At 39.7% G+C, this 19,974-nt stretch overlaps 1 protein-coding gene across 33 annotated transcripts in view; it reads left to right on the top strand.

Moving 5' to 3' along the window:
* The window catches only part of RBFOX1 (RNA binding fox-1 homolog 1), a 1,274,894-nt gene that overhangs the window by 905,419 nt on the left and 349,501 nt on the right, over nucleotides 1–19,974 (top strand). For 2 of the 33 annotated variants that reach the window (XM_085591770.1, XM_085591774.1), the window contains exon 1: nucleotides 18,592–19,308. The exons of 30 other annotated variants lie outside the window; for them this stretch is intronic. In XM_085591770.1, coding sequence (XP_085447896.1) covers nucleotides 19,291–19,308 — 18 coding nt within the window. In that variant the 5' untranslated portion in view covers nucleotides 18,592–19,290. Of the gene's footprint in view, nucleotides 1–18,588; nucleotides 19,309–19,974 lie in introns of those variants that run through there. One more of the 33 variants, XM_085591766.1, reaches the window with a different exon arrangement.

Below are 19,974 nucleotides of genomic sequence, written 5' to 3'. Positions count from 1 at the left end.
AAAGTTGGGATTTATTAAAAGCCCTGCACAGGATACACCTTGGGCAGTACAAAAGCCTGGCTGTGGCACTGCCCAAGATGGATCCTGGGTCAGGAATTTTCACACTTTTATGAGTTTTGGTCCATTTCCATATTGGGGTTCATTGTCCAATTCCAGCTCCAAGTGATGAAATCCCATCCTCCCAGTCTGCTCTCCTCTATTCCCCTTTATTTGGATTTTTTGGGCCCGAAGCTGCAGCGGTGTCCTTGGTTCTGGGGCTGCACAAGGATTGTTTTGTGTGACTGAGCTGTGAGGAGAATTTTCTGACCCTTCATATGGAGTTCAGAGTCACACACTAAGGCAGTACAGAATCTGGAAAATGTGAAAGCTGAAACTTAAGGCATCAATTGTGTGACTATAGAAAGAAATATCCAAGTCTGACTAAAATAATTTCCTCAAACATTTCTCACCTCTTATCTGTTTCAGTGTCTTGTAAATTCTCAATGCAAAGCAGCATGTCACTGTTCTGGAATAAAACATTTAGAGGAATTAAACTCATTCATATTAGAGCCTCTGGCCATTATATGTTATATTTATAATGAATGTTAGTCCTAATAATTAAAGATATAATTATAATTAATTTGTATTTTGACCTTTTTCTACTCAATATTTGAACTTCACAACAACCACAAGAGTGTAACTTATTTGCCCTGCCAACCTGGTACAGTCCCCAGGTAAACATTAATGTCTTTACCTGAATGATTTAAATGGGAAATTATATCAAAATGATGGGAATTTTATCAAGATAGATGTTGGTGTTTTTTTTATTCCATTTGGAAAAATAACATAACCTAACTTGGGTTCATTTCCATTTGATTTAAAAAAAATAAAGCATCAATGCCATTTTTCAAGTTTTACTTTCTCTTGGCAGTGATTTTCATTACAATATGCTGCCTTGAACAATAATTATTTTCATGTTTCCTAATGTCCTTTTGCTTTCTGATCTGGTGTCACTTAAATCAAGTTATACTAAAAGAAAAAAGTGTGGTTTTAAAGGCAAATTGACTCATCGGTATTGCTCTCCCTACCTCCATGCACACACTGTGCTTCATCAGGATTTCCTTTAATGAAAATAATGATGCTCTTTACTCCCTCATTGTGTTTTGTGTTATCCAGCACTGGTTTATAAATCTCTTTTTGGGCAGTGACAGCCTCTCCTCCTCTCTGACTCTCTCCTGTTGCCCCTTGCTGCTCACGAGTGGCTGTGTGTGGTTGGCATTCTGATGCGTTAGAAATGCCCTGTAAAGACAGAACTCACAGCTTGCTCAAAATCGTTTAAAAGCGCTTTTCTGCTTAGATTTCAGTCTGAAAACAGACTTGGAAACATGCGTGGTCCAGGTTATTTAAGGCTGTGAAGAAAATTGGGATATGAGGCCCAAGGAGAGATTATTTGGAGTACATAAAGCTATAAATAAGGGCAGTGAGAGCTCAGAAGTGTCTGCTGTGCCCACTGGACCTTCCTTGCTGGTCTGACTTGAACCTGGGGTGGTCGATTTTTATCACAGCCTAAGGACATGACTTAAATGTACAGGCTAACTTAAAGCTTCCAGAGCTTTACCCAACCTTCAATCATCATTTATTATTTTGTGTTATTAATTTAGTATGACTGCTTAAAATGAACTCCATGGGTTTTGCTGTAGAAGAGAAGGCTTTTGGTCCTGATGCAGCAACACCAGATGAGCTCTCCAAGGTGGGCAGAGAGCAATTTTAAACTCTGATGTTGGGAGGTTTTATAAATGTTCCTGTGAATACCAATGAGGTCTAATGGTAAATGGTGTGATTAGCTTCCTTGATGTGTAATTTTAAGTGACCCAGTTGTTGCTCTAATTAACAGCTTCTTTCACATGTGCTTATTATCAAGATGCATTTTATGCAGCCAGAGTTCCCTCTCTGGTCTGAAATACGGGCAGGGCAGGCTCTTACTGTCACCTTGTATTTAATATCAGCGTTTATGTTTTTATAGTGTTCTAATTTTCAAGGAGACAGAAGTTTTGCATTCAGTATTGTTATATTTGTCTTGTCTTTAATATGGTAAATGAGAGAGAGTGCAACATGCAACAAAAATGTATCAAAGCTACATCAGGTAGACAGAAAACAAAAGCAAATGCACTGATGACCAGCATGATTTTTAACCAATACTGATCCTGCAGTATTTAGCTTTGTGTTTTTATTCAGTGCTTTAATTTATCAGGTTTTTAATGTAGTCAGCTGTATTAATGAGGGCTCCTGGAAAATTTTAAAATAAACTTTTTGAAGCTCATTGTTGTGGCATTAGCTTTCTCCAGTGATTAAGAATAGTCCAATGACATCTTTGTGTCCAGTGTTCCTGTGATGCACTAAGGAGTTACATTGTGATTCAGTGATAGACACTAATTTTTTAATTGGTTTGAGCTGAACAAAAACAAACAAATAACTGGAGAGAAGAAAATAAGAGTGGAAGTGGTTTGTTAAATAGATAGTATCTTGAGGGTTTGCTGAAATTACTCAGGGTGATAGCAGGGCATTACATACGTGGTGGTTGGCCAAGAGCCTCTGCTCTCCATCCACCTCTTCCCACACTGGACAGGAGGCAAAGAATTGGGTATGAGCAAACAGCAGAATGTGTGTGTGTGTTTGGCCTGGAAGAGTAATCTGGAACTACAAAGTGTTACATGTTCCTCAAAGGAAAAGGGGTTCAAAGGGGAGATAACTCCTAAAGTTGGGTCAACCCAGTGTGTTTATTACTCATCCTTTCCTTAGGAGTTCACATGTGCTGCATTTGATGTGCCAGACAAGTGCTTAGAGTGATCCTGCTTTAGTTCCTGTAGTTATTCTTGCAGTGAGCTGTGTTCATCCTCCGTGTAGGTGTAGGTGGAGATACAGGTAGGTGAGATCAATAAGGAGATGTATTTTTGCTTCCTGATTTGTATTAGACATTTACATGCAATGAAGTTGGAGTAGTCTCACTCCAGCTCTATTCCCAGAGGTTCCATAAAAAGTAATACACATCCCAGCTCAGGAAAAAAAAAAAAAATCTTAGAAATAAGATCTAAAAAAGACTGGGGAGAAAGGTTAATTGTAGGGATGTGATTTCATTTAAATTTTTAACTTAGCTTAAAATAAATGTGTGCCAAAAAAAAAAAAAAGGCAACTAGAAAAATGTAAATTTCAATTGCAGTCTTGCTTGGCAGTTCTGCTAAATTTTAGGAGCCTCCCCAAGTATATTAACTCATAATGCTGGCCTCCAATTTGTTGCTTAATATTATTGCAACTAAAAACAATAGCAAGGTAATGAAAGCTATTGAGGTTCATGTTTCAAGTGCCACAGCCTCTCACCACAAGGATTGTGTTCTCTTCCAATGCTAACTGCTAATAGGGCCCTTGCATCAAGAGAATGAAGTGTTTGCTGCACTTTGTTCAATAGTGGTGCCACTCACTTCAGGCTTCTTTGAATTCTTTCAGGAATAATTAAGAGGCCTTTAGGTAATGTCCTGACTCTGCTCTTGATGGAATGCTATTCAGAAAAGTTTCCATTCTTGTCCTGATGTTGTTTTGGCATTTCTCTCTGAGAACAGCAGGCAGAGACTTTTCTGCTGTTCAAGTGCCACTTTCTTTTGAATTCAACTTTGATTTTTGCACAGTCAAGGATTTTCTCTGTGTGGTGCTTCGTAATTGCTGGAACTGAAGGACTACAGGAATTTTTGGTGAGGCTGAAGCAATGCTGGCACTAAGTACCTGTCTGGTTAGGGTGACTCTGGATGGAATTCAGCAGCTCCTTGATGTGTGTTTAAACTCATTTCTGTACACAGAAATCAGGGACTGGGAATAGTTCACCAGGGGTAATGAAGGTTCAGGAAGTGGTAAATTTGTGAAAGGACAAGAGGTAATATATTGGACAGTTTAAGGGCTGCTGAGACAGTACACAAAATAAATTCAATATGCCATTGCTCTGTTGCTCCTGGTGCACAAACATGAGCAATGCCCAGTCCTGGATCCAGTCTGGATTTGGGAGCAGCTGCTGCACTCGGAGCAGCAACTTTTGGTTCAGACTTTCTGCAGTGACTGCACACAGCTCCTGCTGCAGAGCACTCGCTGTGAGCAGGGATGCTGTCCTAGAAAAGAAGAAAGGTTTCCTTGCTTAGTTTGTGTTTGTTGAGAGCAAGCTCTTTTTTCACACAGCTTTTGTAGTTTCTCTTTGATCATCTGGAAACCAGACCTTTGAGTGCACAGCTTTAACAGTGTTTATACTATCCTGACTTATTATTTCAACCTCTGCTGTTGCTGAGGCAGTTTGACTAGCAAAGATCATAGTCTCTTTAGTGTCACACCTAATTCAAGCAGGAAATTCTATCTAGTTTACAGTGCAGTTTGGAGAGTTTGTGGTTTTGGGTTTTTTTTGTTGGTTGGTTGGTTTTTTGGTTTTTTTTTTGCAAGTTTTGGGCTGCTGTGTTTTTTTTTCCCCTGGGTGTTTCCATGAGGCCTTTCTGGCTTGGGTGGGGGTTGTGTGATTTTGCATGGGTAGTGCTGTTGGCTTGAAGTATTTACTTCTCTTTTGCACTTGGATAAAAAAATGTGAAAACCCAGGAAAGGCTTTCCAGCTACAGGAGTTGGGCTGTGTTTTTGACATCCTCTTTGGTCCTTCTGCGTGGTGGATTTCTATTCTCATTTATTCATATATAAAAGAACAGACTTAGCAACAAGATTTTTAAAGGAAACAAGAAAGACATGGAAAATATGGTAAGAACTGAAAAAAAAAAACCCCAAACAAACTTACCTGAACAATCCAAATAATGTGGTATTATAGGGACAAATATTCACTGAGCCACATTAAGTTCTTGAACCACTGTTCTTTCAAATAGAGAGAATGAAGGAATATTGATTTCAATATAGCTGTCATGTCCTTGTATTGATGTTAATGGTCTTTTTCTGATCTGTAAAAACTTTCTAAACTTTACTTGTTTAAACTGGTCAGATGTACTACTTTACTAAAACATTTCCTTATGCTTTTTTAAGTAGCTGCCAATTTTTTTCAAAGTGCCAAAATTGCAAGGAAAAATAAATTCACCTTAAAAAACCCCAGAAATGCATGAATCCATATTAATATGGAAATATATACATAGTAATATGTATTTGTATTATGCATATATATAAATACAGTTACAGATCCAGTCCTACTGACTTGTGGTTGACATGCACATACACCACACTGTTGGATAAAGAGTGGATAAAGAAATCTTAGTTTTGGGTAGGCCAGGATTTTAGAAGTCTGTATTTGTTCTTAGTAGTCTGTATTTGTTATAAGTCTCAACATTTTTAGTAGTAAGAATAAGTGAACTGTAAGTGTGCTGTGTTCTCTTCTGCAGCAAAATCCCAACTTGTCCTGAAAGCCAAGGCTTTGTGTTCAACAGGAGTGACTTTCTTGGTACAAAATCCCAAAAATACTCCGTGTAGTCTTTAGGAAGCAGGATAGAGAAATAAAAAGAACCTACACCAAACAAACAAAATTGTTTTTTTAATCAAGCTGACAGTAGTTTTGTGCCATCTTGAGGTTTTGGGCTCAAGAAGGAGCTACATTTGCTGTTGGAAGACAAGTACAGAATTTTAAAAACACCTTTAGTCAACTAATTTTTCTTCTTTTCATAAAAGCTTGCAGCAAAAAAAAAAAAAAAAAAAAGTTTAGGAAAAGTGTATTATCCAGAGAGCCACACTTTTCCCTGTGTGGGCCTGGACAGGCTGGAGAGGTGGAGCCAGGTGAACCTCCTGAGGCTGAGCCAGGTGCAGGCTCCTGCCCCTTGCCTGTGACAATCACCAATGTCAGCAGGCACTGGGGCACAAACTGATTGAGAAATGGAAGAAATCCCGAGCTGGTATTTCCATATTTGTAGCATGGCATCTGGAGGATCCATCTTAGGAGCCAGGAAATCGAGAAAGGCAAAAATGCTCTGCTGATTTTTAGCATCTTTGTTGGTTCTCACCCCTGGGAGAAGCTGACCTTGTTTCAGGAATGTTTTCTCCTCCACATCTGTGTGCTGTTGTGTATTTTGAAGCTTTGATCACCTCTGTTTTCTTTAAAGACAGCGTGGCTTCGACAGGGAGAGGGAGATATAAAACCAAAGTGCATCAGATCACAGGCACTTTCTGTGCTCCACTAACACCAGAAATTTGAGCCCTTCTTGTGAAGGAGTGGCCACAGATGTATCCCAAGTATGTAATCAAATGCCACGTAGGCTGTTATTCACAGCTAATGGGCAAAAATGCAGTTGCACTCAGTGCTCACAGGTTCCATTTCCAGCATTTCTTTTTCATGCAGTAGTTATCTCTGCCTTTGGATTCTTGAGATCTATTTGAGTACAACACTGAAAGTAAAAGAAGTGGTGTTCATCTCAAGGTCACTTTGGTACTTGAGAGCAGCTGCCCTCCAAAGAGCACATAATGAATAGTTTTATTACCTTTGGTTGGTTTTCCCTACGTGCAGTAGATTGCTTCATATGCTATCAGCTCATTTCTCCTTTTTTTCTTTTTTTTCCCCTTCTGAACTACTGCCTTCTACAACTGTTTTCATCATTGTTAAAAATCATTTATATAGCACCATAAATTACAGGCACTTTACAAGCAAGGAGTAAGATACTGCCTTTGCCCCAAATACTTTATGGTTCAGATACATCTTTGATATGTGCTCTACCTTTTTTTTACTTAATACACAGCCTGGGAATTTTAAGGTAGATTGCATTAATCTCCTGTTTTATTCCCACAATTTTTCATGATCAAATGATGGTGAGGGCCTTTATGTGATGCAGATAACCAATCATCTCTTTGCTACTTCCCATAAAGGCATTGTAAACATTCTGCTTACTGACAATTCCAGGCACATACTTTTGTGCTCATACATTTGCATCTAAAACCTGTAGGCACTGGAAAAAACAAATTCAGCCTTTTGATAATTTAAATCTCCCCTTGTTCTTTTTTTCTGGACACTCTAACTGGCATTTCCCATTTTTTGGAATGACATCTCTCGGGAATTTTCGTGTGATATTGCCACAGTGCCCAAGGAAAAACCTGGCAGGGTGATCTTTGAAAATGTAGTTTATTTTTTTGGAGTCTTGGCTCAATTATTAGGCTCCCAACTCCAGGATATCTCATACCTCATTTACACTCCTGCTTCCACTAATGCAGATATTTAAAATCTAATTGTAGCTATCATTTAATTTGAAATTAGGATTTTTTTTTTAACTTTACCTGGATGATAATAATCCAAAATACATTAAGGTCACTTATTGTAATTATTTACTATTCTCTTCCACCTTTAAACACACATTAAAAAAAAACAACCAAACAAGCAGCTGTAAATATAGGGAAAAAAATGTGAATTCACTTAACAACCAAATTTTTCATAAGCCCTTGAAATGTGCAGGTCTTGGGTGCTGCGCACCTTCCCAGTGGTGCTCAGCTGGAAATGTGGAGTCCATGGTGGGATTTTGGGGGTTTCTTTCAGTTATGATGATCTTGTATCCAGATAATCTATTTTACACTGAGAGACAGTAAAATAATTTGAATATTTATCAGTGTTGAAAATACAGCAAAACTTTTCTTGACTCATTTGTGTGCAAATTTTGGGGTTTTTTTTCACATGTTGACCTCAAAACAGAGCAAGCATGGTGTGCTAGCATGGCCATGCAGTTCTTTCTGGTTTGAAAACCAGATCTAATGGCTGCAAACAATTAGTCTCCCATATTCTATTCAGTATGTTAAAATTATAATTCTGAGCCAAAAATTTTAAAAGGTTTTTTTTTTTTCCACTAATTCCTTTGACAATATATTAGAGACTCCAAAATAATGCATAATGGCGTTAGGTTTACATTTAAATCTCAGACCTATACATTTTTTAGAGAACTCTCTGGCTTACATGATACCAAATATATAATTATGTGAAAAACATTGGTTTTTATTTAAAAATAGTTGAAAGGAAAAGAATATTTTTTTTTTCAAATTTATTAATGAAAATGTATTTCCATGTCGTATTCAGAATCATCCGAACTTTATTTTGAAAGTGCTGGCTAACACTGAAGTTATTAAAAAGAGAAAAAAGGTCAGTAAGTGTGCATCTCTAATCATACAACCATCAGTGTGGCAATATAATATAGAGGAAATTCAGTTGAAACAAAGATTTTTGATGTTAGTACAGTAAATAACAAAAGCGGATTGATGTTCCTGTGTGTTTTTCTGAACTAAACCCCACCCAAATGTTTGTGCTGTTTATTTTGCTGTGCTGCTGGCACTGAAGCATGGTATTGATGCACTTGAAATATGGAGCACTCACCCTCCTCCCTGCTTAGGCTCCTGCTGGAGGCGCTGGGAGTGCCTTTCCTTGGCCAAGGATGTAAAATTCTTGGAGCTGGTTTGGAATTGGGAACATAAGAATAGTTTTAAAAGGCGTATGTCAAGAAAAGAGATCTTTAATGTACATTTAATTAGGTGTTGGTGCTCCTTGACCTCAGTGTTTGCATTTCCACAGCCACAGAAGGGTTTAATTCAGATTTAATTCAGTGAGTGAACTGAATTAAAGCTGAATTGTGTGTGTGCAGAGAGCATCCATGTTCAGGGCTCAGAGGAGAACACCAAATATCACCTCTGAGAGGCCAGATGGGCTTGGTGCCACCTGATCCTGCAGCCCAGAGTCTCCCTGCCTGTATAGAATTGCATTAAGGAGCCGTGCTCCTGGAGAATTCCCTGTTTGAAGTGCAGGTCAGGATGGAAAACAAGCCCAGCTTGTGAGCCCTTTGCTCTGAATGTAACGTGTTCTTAGGAGACAGTAACAAAATATAATCAGGGTATCCAGTTCTGAATGGGATTTGCTTGTTTGTCATATTGGCACTTGAAATTTCATGTTAAAAAAAAAAGAGGAAAAAATCAAAGCCTCTTTTGAAATGCTTTAATACTGTTTACTTGCAAAGATGCTGTGGTTTAGCAAGGTCTTGCTCAGTGAAAAGCAGTAGGTGCTGTGATGCCTTTGATCAGCATTTTGCAATTTCCGCTGTGGGGGAGCCCAGCTGAGCCTGATGCAGTCCCAGAGAGAAGGGCTGGCCAGGCTGTGCCCAGCCCTGTGCCCACAGGAGCTGCCCCTGTGCTCTCCTGAAAACAGGAGCAGCAGGTGTTTGCCCCTTGCTGGTGCTCCTTCAGGCTCAGTCCCAGTGCCACCAACCTTCTGTCATGGGCAGTGCTTCCCAGCTGGGCACTAACCCAGACTGCTGCAGGATGTTGTGTTGGTGATTTGCCTCTGGTGGAAAGTGGAACAGTAAAGGGAGGAACAACCACCCCTTGTGATGCTACTGGAGAATTCCCTCCTGAGGGGGGAAAAGAAAAAATCTCAGCTTTCACACGTGCACAAAGTATTATCAGCCTGTATTAGCAGAAGAATCTACATTTTTGCCTAAGACAGAGGTTATATTTCCAGAATGTCACTGCTTTCAGGACAGGGTGTAATTTGCTTTGTTTTTTCCAATGTCAGTACCTGTGCATTTGCTGTTGGAAATAGTTAACTTTGCATTTTGTTGCTGGGAAAGGAGTATCCAACTGATGTGAACCATGAGCCCCATAGGAAAATAGAAAATACATAGATTGAGAGCATCTCAGAACACCAATTAAATATTTAGTGTACAGGCTGGATCCCTCCTAATGGAGAGTGTCTGAGATAAACACAGCATCTGTAATGTACAATCAATTTAATAACAGAAAAGATAGGCAGCTCATGGAAGGGGAGAGAATGTATTTTGATTTCAGGCAGAAGAACTATATGAGAAGTGAACTTTTTAATTGTGAGAATTAATATACAGGCAATCCAGCTTTGGTTTGCTGAAGGAATTTCTGATAATGCTGGAAGGCAGTGTGGGAATGTGAAGTACTCACAGGTTGGTTTGGTGTATGCCTGGTTTACTGGCCTGGCAGTGCCTGTGCAAGTGGGTCTAGAAGCACAACACTGACATGATTTGTAATGCTTGAAACCTGCAGGGAAAACTATTCTGAATCTGACCTTTTGTGAGAAGCTGGATACTCCCTTTTTTTTTTTTTTTTTTTTTTTTTTTTTTTTAAATCAGGAAAAAAGTACTCCTATTGTGGGGATGTTGGAAGTGATATAGTGACCTGGTTGTCAAGTGCTATCACAAATTCTGTCCCAGAGTGTTCCCTGGAGCAGAGCTGTGTGCATTTACCTGCAGTGTGGAAGGGCAGCTACTCAACTACAAGAACTCCTTTACAGTTGTGTTGCATTTAGCTTTCTTCTAGAAACACCTGCTCTTCAAAACCAACCATGTCCTGGTTAAAGAAATCCTAGAAATGAGCCTTGGTACTTCCAGAGTGAACAAGAACCGACCGTGGCCAGCTGCATTCACAGTCCTCAGATGTGAGGTGCTCCAAGATGCCAGGAAGGCATTCCCTCTGCCAGACTCTTCATCTCATTTTGTCTCCTGGCTGGCCCTGGGTTCCCTCTCAGGGTTTGGACTGATGGACATAAATTTCCCAGCATTTTTGAAGTGATGTCAAAAGCCTTTGACGTCACTTCTGAATATCAGAACCATTTGGCCATGCATGTGCATACAGCACGTTGCATGATTTAGGAAAATACTAACACAGCCTTAATTATTGTCTCACTACTTATTTGTCTTTAATACACACATGTCAGATCTCAGAAAATGTCAAGTGTTTTTGGAAAAACATAGTCTGAGACCTATTAATGGGACATCTTCTGTGAGTCTCATGGTAGAAGCCAAAAAAAAAAAAAAAGGGCCAATGGAGAAAATCTGCAGACATCAAGATGATGGAGAGGGTCCTACAAGTCACAAAATGAAAGGCAGGCATAGATGCTCAAAGTGTTTTTGTGGTCTGGAAGGCAGCCAAAGAGGCATTGATTTATTAAAGAGCAGCCTCATGGCTTCCTTTTCTATATGTGATGGTGCCATTAGAGCTCCTCAAACAGTCTCTGATTTCCTTGAGAATGAGGAGTAGAAGATTCTGAAGATGGTTGTTGTTTCCAGGCTGATGCCACTGCCAGACCATCACTTGGTGTCCCTGACTGGGAAATTCTGTGTGTAAAGTGTGAGTTCCCTGATTGTTAAACACAGCCAATACTTGTGGAAGAAGTACCCCAGCAGTTGTGTAGGTTTTACACTCTGCAGTTGTGATGTGATATAAAAAACCCCAACTTTAATGAGGCAGTAATCACGAGACACTGATTGTCTCAAAAATGCCAAACTGCTGTTTTGTTAATGGAGTTAACTCAGGGCTGTCCCTGTGCACTGCTAATACACTGGGAGTGATGAGCACCTCTAGCATCAGCTTTTTGTCTGTTTTTGTAGATATCTCAATCCTCTTATGTAATTCCTTTTCTCTCTTTTTCTCTCTGAATAGCCGGGATTAGTTTTGTAGTTTTCCACTCCAAGTACATGCCTTGCCCCTCCAGTGCCTCCCTAAAACCCTGCCCCTGTGTCTCCTCCTGTGTCACTTGTCCAATGCAGTACCTCCACCAGGACACTGCTGCAGAGGCATTTCTGATACTGTGAGCAAACCTGGAGGTGCTGGCCAGCCTAATTGGCTCTGGAGCTGTTCCCAGGAGTTCAGGTGGCAGAGGAGCAGATTTTTTACCTTTTTTATGGCAGGGCTGCTGTACAGAGGTGCTGCCCTCAGCAGTGGTGCTCTGGGAGCAGGAGAAGAGTGCTCAGCACACCCTGTGGATGTGCCTGTCCCTCTTCAAATACAACACTGATATCTCCCAGCCTCAGTTACGAGGCTGTTCTCACCTTGTTAAAAAACAAGTGAGATGAGAAGACAGAGCATGAATTAGTTTTGTCAGATATATAGTCAGAAATAGCAGCTGATAGGTTTGCTGTGATAAGTTCTGTATGATGGCTTTGCTGAAAGGTGGGCTGTTCCATGATTTACTGAACTATTAGAAGTGGTAAAACTGATCCATTTGTTATCATCCAGTGCATAAAGACTTCAGGATTTAAGGAGCCTGCACTAAATAACAAAGCAATTTATATACTCATAAACTGAAAATTACAGGGAAGAAGTCCTTAAGTCATTTGTAATAGGAACCTTTTATCATATTAGTGATGATTACCAAATGTTAACCCCTATTCCCATTTTTAAAACAAAATCTTACCTTACAATAGTTGCAATTACTTAAAGAATTCCTAGGGACAACTTGGTATTGATTTATTATGCAAGTGTGGCAAGTTTTATTTTTTTATCTGAGTGACATCCCTCTCCCAGCCCATCAGGTCCCTGCATCAGCTGATGTGAGTTGATTGATGGTTCTTCCAGCAGCAGCGTGGGGCTGATGTCACCTGAGGAATGGGATTAGCTGCCTCCACTACTGGGGAGCACATCTTTACCCAAAGCAAATTTGACTGTAATATCTTGAAAAGAGATTTTTTTTTTTCCTGTGCTTCAATAACTAGATAATAGTTAGCAATAGTTGGTTTCAGATTAGTCTGTTCTAAGGAGAGTATAATTATGTGCCCTACTGTGAAGATGGAAATACCCTCTGCCAGGTTTTAAAAATGCATTATAAGCTCGGAGTCGTCTTTGTGTTCTCTTGAAGCAAAGATTTTATGGGCACTGGAAAGAAGATGTTGACTAAAGCTAAGCAAACATTTGCCTGGAGGTAATTTTACTGATGACATTAGTTTCTTTTTTCTGCTCCAGAGTGTCCTGAGATATTTAATTCATTCAATTTTATTCAACCAATCTAAGTTCTCAAGGAGCAGATGAATTGAGAGCCACTTGTTACCAGTATTCAATATTTGATATCCAACTTGCTTTATTTAAATGTGAATGATTACATGCTGAAACAGATTTGTTTCTTTTTGTCAGCTGTATAAGCAGAGTATCTAAAATAAAGGGGAAGATTTGCACACACACCTGAGCCAGAAGAAAATTGGAGAGCCATACTAATATTTCAGGAAATTTAGTTAAAACTCTTTTCTTGCAGTGGGTAAATTCTGATCCCACTGTCTTTGTGTTAAAATTTTCTTTCACAGACCTTATTTAAGTAAAGTCAAATCCATCATCAAGCCACAGTAATGCTGATCAGACTGAAGCTGCAGTCCAGCTGACATCCTAAAACCAGGAGAGGTTGTGTGAGGTTTTCCTGGGGCTGCCAGGGCTCTCCTTGGAGAACTCTTGGCTGAGCCTGTTCTCACCAAGGAGAGTGAAGAAGCAGCAGCAGCAGTATGGCCCTGACACTGAAATTATGGGTATGGACTGATTGAGCTGCTACAAACTGAACAGTGGTCACTAATAATTTGGCTTAATTGTAATCACTTAGTTACCCTGAGTTTTGTCAGGATAGGATGTTGTCAGGAAAATTAATCCACAAACACCAGAGGTTTATGTCCAAAAAGGAGACAGAGGCCTCCTTTTGTTTTATTTGAATAAAGGGAGAGGCTTTGGGCCATTTCCCTGGGGTCTCTCCAATTTTTGGAGGATGCAGCCTCCTTTTTATCCCATTTTCCAGCCACATTTCCCTCTCTCTTTCACCATTCCCTGAGGTACTTGAGAGGTTCAGACTTCCCAGAACACCTGATACCAAAGATTCCCCTTTAATGTATAACCCTCCCTTTTCATTTTTAATTCTTATGGAATTCAGGGGTTTTCCCCATTGTTTCTTTCATCTTTCAATATCCAGTTTCATTCATCAGCAAACCTACAGTTTGTTTGTAAGGGCAAATATCGTTTTCCATTCATCCATCAGTGGAATCCTTCTCATTGTTTGTTTCATCTCTCAGTGCTGGTTTTATCTGCCAGCAGACCCACAGCTTGGTTGTAAAGACAAATCCATCATTCCTCTCAGATCTTTGAGTACTGGGAGAAATAAGCCACGGACTTGGTTCCAGACACATCTCAAATGAAGTGTTGGTACCAGAGCAAGGGGCAGACCCCTCATGGTTTTCTTCCCATCATCTTGCTGTGCTAAGAAAAGGGAAAGCAAAGTTTGATGTTGCTGGTTCTGTGGGAAATGATCAGCTGTGGAATGTGGGCTTGGGGAAGCTCCCATCTGCCTCCATCCTGCTTGTCCCCCTTGGACTGTTCACAGCCAGCGATCCTGACTGGGGCTCTCAGTTCTGCTGAGCTTTAACGACCACATTGTTGGCTCTTGCTCCTCAGCCTGTCCTGGGACAATCTTCTGACCTTGTTGCAGAGCAAATGAGCACAGAAACCAATTTATTGCATCAAAAGTGACAGAAGGGCTAAAACAATAGAAATTAATTGAAAATAAATAAAAAAAAAACCAAAACCAAAAATGACCCCAAAATACAAAACCAAAAACTGTATGGTGAAAACACAGTTTATAAACCATCTGAGCTGTACATAAAGTTGTACTTCAGTTGCTCTTCTGCATTTAAGCTGAAATCCAAAAGCAAAAGCCAGAAAAAATACAGCAAAACCCACCCCCTTGAAACTGCAGTGACACAAGGACAGATTAAGGACTTGTTTTGATTCCATAACTCCTAACAATTTGAAGTTTTTCTTTTCATATACAGCCATGATAGATGATGCTGTTAAGGTGTGGAAATTAAGCACGAACACAAATATTTCTAGCCTTCTAAATGCTTCAAATTATTTTTTGTATTCTGTGTAAATTATGTGAGATTTTAGTGTTGTTGCAGCTCATGTATCATGTGCATCATTTGTATATTTTCTTGGGGAAGTTGAAGAAAAAGAAACCAGTTTATTACCAGTAATGGTAGTGTAATCATTACCATCGCATTCCCTCCCTCCATTATTAGACTTTTTGTTTTTTAAGAATTATTAAATCCCTCTGGTTTAAATTCAGAAGAACAGAGATGTCAGTTGAAAACACAGACTCATTAAAGTCAGTAAGTTTTGTCTTCGCAGTCCATTAGTCAAATCTATCATTTTGATACTCTTCCATATGGTCACATAGCACCTAGAAAAACAGATTATACCATCTAGCACTGAGCTTGTTTTAATATTCCTGCAGTTCCTAGGAGTCTTATATCCCATGCAAAAGGAGGAACTTAGTCTGCATTTTCTTATCTTCCAATGCAGTAAGCAGCAATAGCAGTGCTATTTCCAATCTTCTGTGTCATTAATAAATATGCCAAGATATGTCTATGAATTATGGTCCTTTAATAAGGTAATGGAACTCCTAGAATCTCAAGCTTGATTTTTTAGAAATGGGAACTGTTTAGGTGCCAATAAGAATGTGCTGATCACATATATAACTAATCTTGATTAATGATGAGTACAAACTTTATTGTTTCCTTATTACTATTACCAAGTATTTTTATCTACCCTTAATATCTCACCAATCCCTCGCGATTCTGTAGGGAAAATAAATAATATTCTGATTGATTATAAAAGTTCAGGCTGTGGTACAAGCTCACACAGCAGTGCTGGTTCTGAAGCTCGCAGAACCTGTGAGCCCTTGTGGAAGAACCCAACCCCATGTGAACATCCTTGGGAGCAGCAGAGCGCTGGGCCAGAACAGCAGCACACAGCAAACACCCAGACAGGCAGCAGAGCTTCGGACTGCCTGGTTCTAAAAGAACACCACGATTCCCTGCCAAAGCCCACCCTGGGTCAGGGGTGGCTCCGTGTGGTGGAAAATCTCTCCTCCACCCCGAGCTTCCAAAGAAAGGCTCAGCAGTCTCTGTTGTTCGGTCTCAGGCAGTTGATTGCAAGTTATCTAAAAGATTTTCTTCTGGGGCTGCTGTGGTTTGCTCAGAGCTCAGGCAGAGGCACACACACACCCTGACATCCTCTCTGACCCCGACTGCTTCTTCTCTCCCGCCCAGGGCTGCTGTTCTCTTTTATATGGTACATTACGTGTGACATGGTTACAGTTTTTCCCCAATGCCTATTACCTATATTAAATGGTGCTTTTCTATCTTTTATATGGCACACTACGTGTTACATGGTTACAGTTTTTCCCAATGCCTATTACCTATATTAAATGGTGCTTTTCTACTCCAAACCAATCTGTGAGTGCCAACATCACCAAGAACATGGAGGTGAGGAAGGAGAAAGAGGGAGGACAGGGCAGGCTCAGATCCCTCCATCTTAAAACCTCTGACCCGCATGTACAAAACTAAAACCCCCCTGTACAGCACTCAAAAATGCTTCCCTCTACTTTGTGACTACTTCTACTATAATATCTAAACTTTTGTGACTTCTTGTTCTTCCTGCAAGATTGGTAAATCATTCCATGGTTCAAACCCAAAATCACAGCTGTTTCCAGCTGCCTGCCAGGGTCTCAAATGCTTCTGACCTGGGCCTGGAACCTCCAAGAATGTCTGAGGGACATTTTGAGTTCCCACAGCTTCCACTGATTTCAATAGCCTTTGGCCTGAACCTGGTGTCAGCTCTCTTGGACCAGCCTTTGTTAAATGATTGTGCTCAGTACTTTCTATTTACATTTTTCACATTGTTTGCAAATCCAGAACATGTAAGATGTGCCCTTAGCAAACAGGTTCAGTTTGAACTTCAGCCATAGGTGCAAATACCACAGTAATCTACCTGTTTTCAGTCATTTTTTATCCACATTTTTCTACCTGCACAGGAACTACAGATGATCTAACAAAGTATTGAATAATATCTGTGTGAAAGATAAAACACTTCAGATGAATGGTATTGTACAGCAGCATTGCAATTTGTTCCTTTTGTTTGGAGGAAAAAATGTGAAGAATTGACTGAGTAACCAATTTAATAATGAAGAGAATTTAGAATACAGAGAGAGTAGTTGAAAGCCTTGGGACATCATTCCCTGAAGTTTCAAATGGTGCCTATGCTATGCTCCTAAACAGGGAAATTTTGATACAGAAGTGATTTATAGGCAATACCTATGCACAGTCTTTTATCACATTAATAAAATCTTTAACTAGTCTTTGAAAATTCTAAAACCTCCTGTGTTCAGCTGAGGTGCACAGATAGAAAGAACTGCTGGCTGGCAGATGTTCAGATACATTATCAGAAAATGTATTTTCAGCCTAACCAGTATAATGTAATTCATTCTAACATGATATTTCAGGTTTATTACAGTGTAACTGACTGCAGAACACAGTGCACTATGCAGGAGACTGAAGGAGGTGAAGGTGTACAGCTTAAAGGTGACTGGGTTAGGCCTGGGAGAGAGCTCAGTATTGGTGGCTAAACTGACAGATCATTTAAACAACTCAAAACTGGAAAAAAAAAGGGTTTTCTTTTCCTCTTGTAGTCTGCCCAGGTGAAGGAAGTGGCTTTATTTCATGAAACAACACTAAACTTATATAAATGTTTTTGTCATTGCACATTACATCACATCAAAAATTATTACTTTAGGAATTGCTGTGTTAAATCTTTGCCTTTGCTTCCACGAAAAGAGGCAACAACATTTTAGCTGGCTGTAGTATTTTACAGATGAAGCATAGCTTTGTGTGTGTATATGTATCTGTTTATCTGTATAAACTTCTCTATTGAAATCTTAGTGTGAAGTGCCACATTAATTGATTGCTTCATTTTGCTGTTTAATCAGCTCTGAACTGTCAGTGCTGCAGCAGTTATTTTTACTTGGACTTCACCCTGGTGGCAGATTCCAGTTGGTTTAGTGCTGTGGATTTTAGTTTGTTCCCCCCGTCTTGCTTTGCTGTTGTATCTCCTCTTTAGGGGCTGTTTCAGCAGGTGCCTCTTCATTTGCCACCTGCCCTGGTGCAGTGAGTGATCATGCAATTTAGTTAATGTATTTTAATTATTTAGGTGACATTTCACCTTGCATGGTCAGGATGAATATGTAAATGCATGGGAGTCTTTAGGTAAAAAGAACGGTATTTTTTTTTTAAAGAAGTGTGATGTTTGTGACCAATGATAACAAAGAAATAATCAAACATAATAAGGCAAAATTTATATTTAATCTCATTCCCATTACCGTTTTTATATCTTATCTCTTTAGCAATCATTGATTTATGATTTATGCACTTGGTAGAGAGAGTGTGTGTATAGCTCTCCACATCAGTACCCGAAATGTGCCACGGTCAGGGTGTGGCATGCACCACTTCATAAGGCCAGGCATGATTTTCAAACCCAATAATGCAGCATTAAAAGTAACTAAGACTTGTTCCCTTTACATTTTAAAATTGTTTTTCGCCTGGGGATTGTGCTAATTAATTTACTAAGTATATTTTGTGTTTTAATGAGATGGCTTAAATGAGTTAAAAGTATTTTCTTGTAGCAAAGGATAAAAGTCCAAGTATCAATCAAAAAAACCTCGAGTCTCTTGCACGCTCACTCATTTGCGTAATGTACATTCAACTTAAAAAAAAAAAAAAGAGAAAAATATGCAGTTCTCTTTATTAACCTTTATTAAATCATAATGATAACTTTGATTTTGAAGTATTTAATATGGCAAGGAAAAAAAAATCCTACCAAAAAGCAATCCAATGAGCCCAATGGCCGGATTCGCTGTCTGCATCCCTGCCCTGGTGCTGGCAGCAGCAGTGGCACTGTGGGGACAGTAGATGGCTGTAGAAAAGTGTGTTGAGCGCTCCTGTGCCAGCGCAGCGAGATTGGGGAAGGCCTTGACCTGACGGGATGCAGCTTTCATCTGAAGTACATTTAAAGAGATAAAGGAGAAGCAGGGTGCAGTACATGTTCCTTTCTTTCCCGCAGGAGCTTTGCTTTGAGTTTAAAAATTTCTCAAATGCGGGATTTGTGAACTGGGTCCGTCAGCAGGGAGAGGTAATGGCTCGAGAGCCACCAGAGTCACTCTGAGGATTCCCCCCTCCCTCGAGACATCTTAGAAATCCTCCTGTAAATTCCTACAGAGGGGGCGTCTGTAGATCCCATAATAATAATCGTCAGGAAGTGGAATAATCCCATTTATTTATTTATTATTACTTTTTTTTTTTCCCTCTCCCCCCCACCCCTCCTCTCCAGTGTAGTTGGCTGCCTTTAGTGCACGGACCTGCTCATTAAATAGATACACCAAGAACTGTTACCTAAGCAAGCTTGACAGTAAAGAAAGGACAGACTGAGTTAGGGAGAAAAAGGGAAGAAAAAAGACAGCCTGAAGCAAGTCACTTCACACGCAGAAAGAGCCACTGAACGAAGGCTGTTCTCATAAACAAACTAAAAAAAATACCTTGTATAAGAAGAGAACTGTGAGGACTTGACAGAAAAAAGGCAAGATTTTCTACCCACTGTTTTCAGTTTTCCTTCCAGACATACTTGGTGAAGTAAGGAGACTTCTGTTTGCTGACAGAGCCCTTGATTTCTTTCAAGATGATGATGTATTTGTGGGTAGGTAGTGTCTCTCTCCATGTCAATCTTTTGTTAATAAATGGACTTTGGGAGGGTGGATTTTAGCCTGTAGTTGCAGCATGTTTTGTGCCATGGAAGATGTTTGTGCTGCAGGGGAGCGTGGCTGGGGTGCAGTACCTGTGCTTGCATTTCCAGGCAGGGTTGAAACAAAGCGGGTCATTTACGTGAAGCTGGCATTTATTTTCATGATTTGCAGGATGTGGCAGGGTGCACTGCTTTCTTTTCAATGCCTTAGAACATATTGCAATTGTGTAAGATTCACTGTGGGGCTCACTTACAAAGAGAATACTGCATCACTTGTGGCTGCTCAGAATTTGCTTTCTTTGTAAGAAATGAAACAATTTTAATGTGATTAAAACTTCTAATGTGTGTTACTTAACCCAGTTGCTTTTATACTAATTGTCACACTCTCTCTTGGCTTTTGAAGTTTCTGGCTATTGACAACTGCAGATAAGGAAAGAGATACTGTGTTCCTATTTCTGTGATTTTACATTCAGCATTGTTCTGATTCCTTGCAGCAAAATCTGCTCATCTTAAAAATAATGTTGTGTTGTGGCATGTATGTTTTGAATTAGTAAAGCTATTCACCTGTGAATTCATCTAGGTTTTGATACAGAATGTTTTATTTCTTAGCAAAACAAACCC

This window comes from Lonchura striata, chromosome 14 (assembly GCF_050655825.1).
Source record: "Lonchura striata isolate lonStrDom1 chromosome 14, ASM5065582v1, whole genome shotgun sequence".
NCBI classification, from domain to species: Eukaryota; Metazoa; Chordata; class Aves; order Passeriformes; family Estrildidae; genus Lonchura; species Lonchura striata.
The sequence above is the reverse complement of the archived record's forward strand: the minus strand, read 5'-3'. Positions and strand labels throughout refer to the sequence as shown.